The sequence below is a fragment of the Silurus meridionalis genome, chromosome 17, assembly GCF_014805685.1.
Source record: "Silurus meridionalis isolate SWU-2019-XX chromosome 17, ASM1480568v1, whole genome shotgun sequence".
Lineage (NCBI taxonomy): Eukaryota > Metazoa > Chordata > Actinopteri > Siluriformes > Siluridae > Silurus > Silurus meridionalis.
In genome coordinates, this window is record NC_060900.1 from 7808342 (window position 1) to 7818985 (window position 10644).

A 10644-nucleotide genomic window follows, 5' to 3' on the forward strand; every position below is an offset into this window, starting at 1 on the left:
AAGTGTGTGAACACCTGAATATAACATTTATGGCAATTATTAGACACCGTTATCCAGAGTGACATCTCCCACTTATTCAACTGAGCATTTAGGGGGATTAGGGCCTTTCTCAGGGGCCCAGCAGTGGCAAAGCTGTGATTTAAACTTGTGACCTTCTGATCAGAAGTTCAATACATTAACCATTAACTATCCAATACAATAAGTGCTACATATTTTGCTCTTTTTCACAAAATTTTGATAGCAATATTATGCATAACAAACGTGAGATCAACCTGAAATCATCTTTCAATTTCTTCCCTCATCTTCAAAACAAGTGTTTGGTATAAGACCAGTGCTCTAACCACTGCACCAAAGGGCTATTAGTCTAAACCATGGCTTGACCACTACTTAAAATGCTACCGTACTATAAACATAGATACAGTAAACAATAACTCATCATTAATATGACAGATAATGACATTTAAATCACTCCATGAAAACTGCAAACCCCAAACTCTAGTAGGAGACAAAAGCATGAGAAGTGATGCAGTATCATCATATAATTGATCATTACACTTAACAATGTAATGTAATGCATGGACTTGAAAAATATAAGTCTGTTATTGTAACAACATGCTAGAAAAAATTTAGAAAAATGTTGTTGATGTTAATGCATTTCATTGTAAAAATGTACATCACGTTCGCCATAGATCATAACACACCTTAATGGACCATAAAATTCAAGAAAATATGTAGTCTATTGTGGTTATTGTAAGTTGTCGTTTAGTTCATTTTACCTCACTTTGTTTAATTCCAGAGAATATGCGTCCCAGTTTAACAAATAGAGAATAAAAAAAACTCCCTGGCTGCAATTGGATTACCGATGATGAAGATAAGACATGTGATTGGCCAAGGAAGATGAAAAGATGGAATGCCAGCAAAGATGAAGAAACTTGCACTATTAGTTCAGGCAAAGATGAAGAAACTTGCACTATTGGCATAGCAAAGATGAAGAAATTTGATTAAATGTCATCACACAGAAGTGCAACACACAAGTTCTTTCCCTAAACTGTTCTGTTTACACACTAGTATAGAACGTGTCTTTATATGCTGCAGCATGAAGATGATTTCCCTCAAGCTAAGGGGTAAAACCTAAACCTGCTCCAGCATGGCAATGCCCCTGTGCACAAAACTAAGTACATGGAGACATGGTTTCCCAAGAAACTATACTGGCCCTACTCCCACCCTATTCCCCCACCTTTCAGATGATTTAAAGTGATGATGGAAATTCCCACAAGCCCCTTACTCAAAAAAGTTCAGATTACCACAACAGCAAAGCAAGGATTAAATCTGATAGCATATGGATGTGATGATCAGGGGTCTACAAAAATTTGGCCATGTAGCATATCGGGAAACTACAAAATGCCCTTTTTGAATGAGGAAACCTTCAATCACTAGATAGACTACATAACTCTTAATAAACTCTTACAGTTCTGTACCTGTCCTTTTATTTTTGAACAAAGTCTATATACTTTAACTTTCACCTTTAAAAACATGTCTTTAAGGGGTTGGGTGGTGAAAAGCCATAATCCATCTTGTTCTCGTTCATTACGCTGACAACTGAATTTCATCTCCACCTTCTCAATCACTGCTGATGATGTGGTTGATGATGTGCGACTACCTCAGGAGTGTCTGCACTATGCTACAGCAATCTAGTCTGGGCTTAAAAGAAATGGGCCCGAGCCTCACTTTATATCACGCTGCGTATTTTTCCTACAATTGTTGGTGACTGGCAACCTTTTAACTGCTTACCATATTAGAGCTTTTCCATAAATCCAGCTCTGATTGAAGTCAGAATTAAAGCTAGCTGTATACAATATGTATTTATGTGAAATAAAATGTTGATTCATTAGTGGATGTAAGACCTGCTGAAAATGAGATGGTGTGATCAAAAAATCTTATAGAACACGAATATTAAGATTTCAATCATGATCAATTAACAAAAAAACAAACAAGAAAAACAGAACACAGTTTAATTCTTACTAAAAATGGCATGTTGAAGTGACGTCAGAGACACTTGTGCTCAGGAAAAAAACATTTTTAAGGTAGCAATTACGAGTTGAGGAACATTTCAAAGCATTATTTCCTTTAAGAGGGTCAGCAACTTCCTGCTTGGTCATGAAAAGTATTGGGACACCTGACTTTTCCACCCATATGTGTTTCTCCCCTAAACTTTTATCACAAGACACACCATTGTATAGAATGTATTCAGATGCATTGGAATGAAATTTTTCCTTCACTTGCACCCTCGGAGATCCAAACCTGTTCCAGCATCACTATGCCCCTGTGAGCTCCATGAGTATATGGTTTACGAGAGTTGCAGTGGAAGATCTTGTCTGCTATAGAGCGCCGACTTTAACCCTGTTGAACACCTTTGAGATGAATGTGAACGTTGACTGCACCCCAGACCTCCTCACCCCTACATCAGTACCTGACTTTACCAATACCCTTGTAGCTGAATGAGCACAAATCTCCACAAGCACACGCCAGAATCTAGTGGCACATCTTCCCAGAAAAATAGCGGTTATTATTATAACAAATGGCGACTAAATGTGGAATGGGATGTTTAAAAGGCACATACAATCTTGTGCTCAGGTGTCCACAAACTTTACGTCTGTTGGAATGAAATGTGTGGCATTGTTTTTTAAACCTTTTTTGTCATGCAGTATCCCTGAAGAGCATTATAGTAAAAAAATAAATAAATACAACTTATTTTAAAATGTAATTTATTTATTTTTTAAGCCAGATGTTGTTCTTTATCAAAGATGATTATTCATATGAGATGTTCATGAATCATATTTTTATTCTCCCTTCTTGAAAGCTTCAGTTCAGGTTTGGGTCTGAGCAGCCGATTTAACGTGTAACAAGCCGGTCAGTCTCAACGTGCTGAAGTGCTGAAGCCCACAGTACGTCTGGCTCAGTTTATTCCTACACAATGAAAATGAATGGATTTGAACAGGTGTAAATTTAGGATCATGGTCATATCACAGATTTTTGCAAATGTTCTGCAACTGCGCAGTTAATAAACAAACTGTTTACACACCGTTTCAAAGAATACTGATGTTTCCAGCAGGTTCGGTACCTCTGCAAAGTGTTCGTTAATCCTGAAGCATAAATTAAACAGCAAATTATTAAATTGAGGAAAAAATAAACTATAAAAAGAAAAAAAAAAAGACCTGGTGTAAAATCTTTTAAATCTTTAACACGAAAAATGGCCGAAAACGAAAAGTTCTCTTTTGTCTCAGGTGGTATAAAGTATTTTTCAATATGGCTGGTCCTACTTGCAGGTTAAGCCTTTTTGGATGAAGAGTTTTTTTTTTTATATTATATTATATATATATATATATATATATATATATATATATATATATATATATATAAATAATATTCAGAAGGTACCAAGTTCAATATTTCAAAAGTCAATTTGTTTTACAGCATAAAAATGAGAAAGGTGGCGCTCTTTTATAACAGTGGCAGGCTCCCCGTCGGGGACAGAATGATCCCGAAGACGTAAAAAAGTCCCACGAGCAGGTTGAGCTTGGCCGTTTTGAGCGGGATCTTGCTGTAGTGCTGACTGCGGAACTGGCGCTCTAGAGGAAAGGCCATGGGCAGTGTGAGCAGCGGCAGCGCCATGCTGATGGTGTAGCGCGTGGCCAGCACACAGAACACCACGTAGGGTGCGAAGAGCAGCACGTTGTAGAGGACATAAGAGAGAGCCGGGCCGGCCAGGATGGCGAGCGTGACAATGCCGGCGCTGCGGTCCGACTGCATGTCCCGCGTGTTGTTGCTGTGCAGGATGGCCTCGGCGTGCAGGGCGAGTGGCACGGCATACACCAGGGGCAACACGGACAGGTGGCCCACCTGCACCGCGTGCGCAAACAACACGGCCAGAGGCCCGAACGTGATCAGGATCACCACGTCACCCAGCGCCACGTACTTGAGACCGATTCCTGTCCAAAACAGAAGTGACAACCCAATATAAATAGTTCATCTACAAAGGCTATCAATTAGAACGAACATCAAAATTCAAATACATAAAAATGAAAAATATAAAAATATAAAAATATATGGACAAAAGTTTGTGGACACCTGATCGTTTGATTTGTATTAATTGTATTCATCCCCATTTCCTGCTATATTAACCTCCACTCTTTTAGGAAAATTAGAGTTTGGTGTGTGCTTATGAAGATTTGTGTTCAGTCGAGATTTAAAAAATTGTTAGTGAAGTCAGGTACTGACGTAGGGGGAAGAGAACTGGGGCAGTCAAATTTTTTCCTTAGGTTTGAGTTCAGAGCTCTATTGCAGGTAACTTAAGATCCTTCACTCCAACCCATGCAAAAAATATCGTTATGTAGGTGGGTTTGTGAACAAGTGCATTTTCATGCTTGAACAGTTTTGGATCTACTAGTTCAAGTGTAGGAAAAATTTTATAATTAATTAATATTAATAATAATAAAAAAGACTTGTATATACAATTATGTGCCTCTAACTCTAAAAGCAAAACGATCTGTTTAATTCTGCTTATTACGAGTCCGTGTGTAGCTTGTGCCGCTTTCCAGAGTTCTTTCATTGTTCTGTGTTTGCAGGGATGTCGTCCTGCACCTCTGTGACTATGAGCAACATATAATCCTGATCTCCAACTGCTACCAGAGGGGGCTATAATACTGCAAAAACTCTGATGATGAGCTCAACACAACCCTCTTTAGGCCTCTGGATTCTGTATAACCAGAACAAAAACAGTGTGCACACACACACACCCTAAACAGATGTGACAAAAATGCTAGTGCGATTATTCAACACCTGCTGTGAGTTGGTGACATAGAGAGAGAGAGAGAGAGAGAGAGAGAGAGAGAGAGAGAGAGAGAGAGAGGTAGAAGAGCAAAGCGTGTCGAAAATGCAGCCGAAAAAAAAAAAAAACACCTAGGATTTGACCTTAAGTGCCACCTTTCTCCCGATCATGTGGTAGAAGCTTGGAAAGGAACCACATACGGCTGGAAAAGTCAGATGTCCCAATAGTTTTTGTCCATATAGTGTAGGCACTTTAAACTGTGCCCAATATGTACACCAATCAGGCATAAAATTATGACCACCTGCCTAATATTGTGTTGGTCCTCCGTTTGCTGCTAAAACAGTCCTGATCCATCGAGCATTAACAGCATTAACTTTTTTAGCCAGCCTTCGCTCCCCTTGTGAATCAGTAAACCTTGGCTGCCCATAACCCTGGACCCCGGTTTACCACTGTTCCTTCCTTGGACCACTTTTGATAGATACAGGATTTTTGGAGAACTTTGATTAATCGGCATCGGCCGTTTGTGCGGCAATTTAGGCAGATTATTAGGCAGGCGCATCTGACGCACCAAACCGTGCGTGTACGTTCTGCAATTGCTTGAGAGAACATAACTCTCCCATACCACCAGGTGGCAGTAGTCTGTAATCGGCATCCAAACAGGGACGCCGGAACAGTTAGGAATGTAAATATATAAAGCAAGCAGCTTTAATACCTGCTCCGTTCATTACTAATTGATCCGTGTGGATTTTTCTTCAATCGTGACTCCTAAGTTGCAAAGACAAGCAAGAATGACAACAAGCGTGTTCCGTTTACTTTTTGCTCATTCGCTAAGCTAATTAGCCAATCGGAGTTCTCTCTCACCGCTCACTGTCCCGAGCTTTAAGTTCTTATCATTTATTCTTTATCTAGCCTTATATATTTCATTGGTTAAATATGATGCTACTTTTGGAGAGAGAATGGACGTAACTTTCTGAAACTGTATTGTTAGTGAGCCTTTAACCAGATGTGTTTCAAACTGCACTGATTGGAGAGGCTTGTGTTGTTAAATAAACGTTTGAATTAAGCAATTTTCTGTATCACGTCTTATTAATTAATGGTTAGATCTTATGAGATGAAGGGGTGGAAAAAAGAAAACTGCCCAAAATAATCTGCACCTTATTTCGGCATCTGCCAGAGAAAAACCCAAATCGGTCGACCTCTAGTTTTGTAGACGCTCTGTCCCAGTCATCTAGCCATCACTATTTGGCTCTAGTCAAACTCGCTTATGTCATTGCGCTTGCCCGTTTTTCCTGCTTCTAACATCAACTTTGAGAACAAAATGTTCACTTGCTGCCTAATGTGTGTGCTTTAGTAAGGTAGGATTCTGACTTTTGTATATCTACTTAACTCAGTTGATTCCAGTGTGTTATTTGCATTGTCACCCTGTATAGCATTAATTATTCTATAGTGTCCTATAGTGCTGATTTTATAGTGTTGGTCTGTGCTTCTTAGTTCTCTCAGGTGATTAATCGAGGGTAATTTCAGTCTCACTTAAATTGTGAATTGTTGGCAGGCTTACACATTTATACTGAAGGTCGAAGGTAACCCTGCTAAGGCCAGTGACGCTCAGTGTTTATATTGGTACATATATTGGATAAGAAGATTGAGGAAATCTGCCAGGCCTTCACATCCTCCCCAACAAAGACTAAACTACACAGCCAGGAATTGACTACTCCTTTGTTGCCAAGCTTCTCAAACATAGCAGAAGAAGTGATACTGCAAGTCAAACAATCTTGCAATCTCACCACCTGCCCTCTGGATTCAATCCTATCAACTACACTTCAGACTATCTCACAAGACCTCTTGGTGTTCATCTCCAAGATCATCAATGGGTCGTTAGCATCTGGTCATGTGCCAACCACCTTCAAACAAGCCAGGGTCATTCCCATCTTAAAGAAATCTGCTCTGGATCCATCGGACATTAACAACTACAGACCGACATCTCTTCTCTCACAGAACAACCTCCATGATTTAAACCAGTCTGGCTTCAAACCAGGCATTCCACAAAGACGACCCTTTTGGCTGTCTCTAAGAAAATACATGCTGCTCAGACAGCCAAGCTGTCGTCTGTACTCGTCCTCCTTGACCTTTCAGCAGCATTCGACCATAAGACTCTTTTGTATATCCCTCAGGAGCCTTGGTATCCACAGGGCACCTTGGGAATGGCTTGCTAATATGGAGGGGGTCCACATCTGCCCCACGCAGACTCTACACTGGTGTCCCACAAGGTTCAGTACTTGGTCTGACGACTCTCAGCTCATCTTTTCCTCCCTCAGATGCCACAGCTTCCGCTCGGATCTTGGCATGCTTGGCGAACATATCTTCTTGGATGAGTGCTCATCAACCAAAACTCAATGCTAGCAAAACCGAACTGCTGGTCATCCCAAGTGATTCATCTTCAGGTCAGGATCTCATGATAACTCATCATAACTCTCTGCTCTGCCTTTCACTTCACCATTAATAATGTTATGACTGATCGGTATATATATATATATATATATATATATATATATATATATATATATATATATATATATATATACACATAGAAAAGTTTCTATTTGTGAATATGATTTTTTTTTTTTGTGTGAGCATTTTAGCGACTTTTTATATATATTTGTTTTTACCTCCAGTGTACAAAAACGAGCTGGACAGCCCTCCGAAATAGATGAGCGCCAGATGCTCGAGCCTGAGCGTAGAAAGAAAATACAACAGCGTGGCGCACAGACATCCCACCGAATAGAGCACGGCGCCGAACATCACCACGTCCTGCGGCTCTAGGATGCGGTCCACCAGAGTCCTGTCGTCGCTCTTCTTGTGGTCGATTCCCTTGGAGAAATCGTAGTAAGTGTTCACGAGGTTACCGGCGCCGTGCACCACCAGGACGGCGACGGCGCACACCAGCAAGATCACAAAGTCCACGGAGCCCTCCAGCTTGTAGGCCAGAGCGCTTCCTAAAGCCACGGGCGTCAGAGAGGCGCTAAAGCTCCACGGCCGCAAGGCCAGGACGTAGGCCGCACACTTCACCTGGACACCCGAGGCCATCTTGGACAGCCGAGAACTCTTGCCTTTGCAGGTTCGTTTGGTTGGTGTCACTCCTTGTGCTTTCGAGCCGTTCAGGTCGTTCGAGCCGGGCAGCAAGTGCGTCTCTGCGGCGCTTTTCTTCTGGCCAGCTGCCATCGCTACCTGTGTTCCTGCCTCAAATACACACACAAAGATATTCAAAGATCAAATAAACTAACAAAAAAAAAAGAGTCTGACAAAGGTTGAGGGTTACATACATGACCACCTGAGACATTTAAATATAAGTGGTGGGAGTTTAGGAATAAACCACGTGACCAACACACACACACACACACACACACACACACACACACACAGTTTAATCGAGGTCAAGTGGTCAAGTGAGGTCAAGAATAGTGAGCAAAGCAGCGAAATACTGGAGGACAATGAGCATATAAATCATATAAACCTCCTGTCACCCAAACCAGCACGAGCTTCAAATGTCTTTTTAAACCATTCCATGCTCATTTGATCTTATTCTCAATTCATTCAGACTGCTAAAGGCTAATCATGACTAGCCAGGCTGAGATTATAGAGGATTAGGAGACACTCGTGCGCATTTGAAGTTGAGGACAATTCTCAAAACTAGTTAGCATTTTCCCCACATACCTGCTCTCTGTCCCACTGTGACAAGTTAAACGTTTATTTGACGCACTGTGGACACATCGTCCTGTGATTTATTCTCTCCTCCAGCGCTCGAATCCTTAACCTGCCAACACACTCACAGCCGACGTGTCAACTCTAAAGCTATTTAGCTTAGCAACCCAGCTAACATCCCTCTGTCAATAGCAAACTGCACACGCACGCCATTTCGTCCAGCCCTCTGATGTACAGCAACGTGTTCCCTCCGGGCGGAAACAAAATGCCCTTACTTAAGATCCGCACTCAATCATTTTCGCAAAGCGTGTAAATGAATCACATTCCCCCTTCATTTTTTTGTTTTTCTTTTTTATTCACACAATTTAACCTTTCGTTCTCATTATTTAAATGTGTACCACAGGAGGACATTATTAGATCAGATGATTATTATTATTATTATAGAGGCAGAACATTTTCACGAGAAGTCGTGATTACGACAAAACTACTTATGTCGAGATTATGAGAAAATTCACCGTCACGAGAAGTCAAGAAAGACTGTACTTTTATTATTTAGAAAGTGACCAATAACTAATATTCACAAGATTCACATAGAATATAGATTAACATGGCAGAGGTAGAGCTGCATCTTCCTGAAGACAGAACAGGGGGGAAAACGCCTTGCTTTAATTTTTATTTTATTTTTTTCTTTGTCTTACATCTCTAGTAAACATACAAGCGGTTTCCACTTGGGTGTACTTTTAGAGTCAAAGTGGCAGGTATATTTATCAAATTCTTTTGTGGGAGGCTAAATCTGCCTCACAAGTCGCTTACAAGCCCGATTTTCTGATCTCAAAACAATAAACTTTGGAAGGTTGTCACAAGGCAACTGTTAACTGTTAAGGAAAAAGTTAACTTAACAATGACAAGGAAAGTCACTGCTATGATCCCCTTAAGCATACACCTTTATACCTTCAGTATGTCTATTTATGTATCTTTAAACTTTTTTACCCTCATAGATATCATCAGAGCTATGTCTTGCTTTGAGTGGCCTGAGAGGTCATTTAGACTTCTTGATCCACCAGGGGGCCCTAAGATTTCTGAAATCCATATGCAAAAATCACACTTTACCATCATTTGGGGGTGAAAAAAGGTTGGCAGTTGTAAGGGAAGCCATTGTGCTGTGGATATCATGGCTTAAACAATGAGGGATTAAGTAGCTAATATTGTCTAATGTCAGTAAAAAATGTAATACAAAAGGTTAGTGGTTAGTATGGTGTTATAATGTCATTTATTTATCGGACAGTGTCAAATGTTTGCTGATGCCTGGTTTTAATCGTTTTTGAGACACATGAATCTGCCTTTTGTTTATATTCAACAAACTAAGTAAAAGGTAAAAACACCCAAGAGTTGGATAGTGAATGACTGGAAAAAAGTTCTGTAGACAGATGAGTTTGACATTTCTGGCTTTAACAGAACAACTTGTGTAAGACAGGGGAGAAGATATTAGCAGACTTCCTCACACCCACAGTCAAACATGGAGGTGGTGTGGGGTTTCTTTTGGAGCAGGGAAGGTTGGCTACCATTCCATAATACATCACAATGCAATTACATCTGGACTACGACTTATTGGAACCGACTTTACCATACAACAAGACAAATGACCTGAATTGTACGTCCAATCTCTGTATGCGTTATTTAGAGAGCAAAACAGTCGGCTGGAGTTTTTTATCTATCATGAAATAGCCTGCCCTTGCACCCAAATCCTACTGAACTGCTCTGGGGTGAACTTAATCGCAAGTTCAGAAATAAATCTCCAAATTGAGAAGAACAACTTTGGCAAGTTTTATTAAAGGCACAGCAAAATATATCACTTGAAAGTTTGGAGAAACGAACTGTCTGGATTCAGAGAGTGTGTAAAGCTGTTATTCATGCTTAAGGAAGATTTTTTGCTTTTGTTTATTTTGTCAAAGCAAATACAGTTAAATTACCATTTTTTTTTTGCATATAAACAAAGAAACATGAATGTGTTTCTCAAAGATGAAAAAGTCCAGGTATTTCCAAACTTTTTAGCAGTATATCCAGAAGTATACCCCATTTACATTTTCAAATTATGTTGCAGCCTGATATTACAATAG

The 10644-nt window shown here is 40.2% G+C and overlaps 1 protein-coding gene across 5 annotated transcripts; it reads right to left on the bottom strand.

Annotated features, from left to right (window-relative positions):
• Positions 1-2748: 2748 nt before the first annotated feature.
• Positions 2749-8799, bottom strand: ubiad1 (UbiA prenyltransferase domain containing 1). 5 transcript variants are annotated; one of them, XR_006928394.1, is made up of 5 exons: positions 8540-8798; positions 7495-8065; positions 3473-3989; positions 3083-3143; positions 2749-2967 (listed from the first exon to the last, which is right to left on the bottom strand). XR_006928394.1 is itself a non-coding variant. In XM_046872379.1 (4 exons), the coding sequence occupies exons 2-3, from the start codon at positions 8045-8047 to the stop codon at positions 3502-3504; spliced, it is 1041 nt and encodes a 346-aa protein (XP_046728335.1). In that variant the 5' UTR covers positions 8048-8065; positions 8540-8798; the 3' UTR covers positions 2749-3143; positions 3473-3501. The 5 variants fall into 5 exon arrangements, 3 of the variants coding, with proteins under 3 accessions (XP_046728335.1, XP_046728336.1, XP_046728333.1); XR_006928393.1 differs by having other exon boundaries at positions 3083-3989; XM_046872379.1 differs by having other exon boundaries at positions 2749-3143.
• Between the last annotated feature and the right edge of the window lie 1845 nt (positions 8800-10644).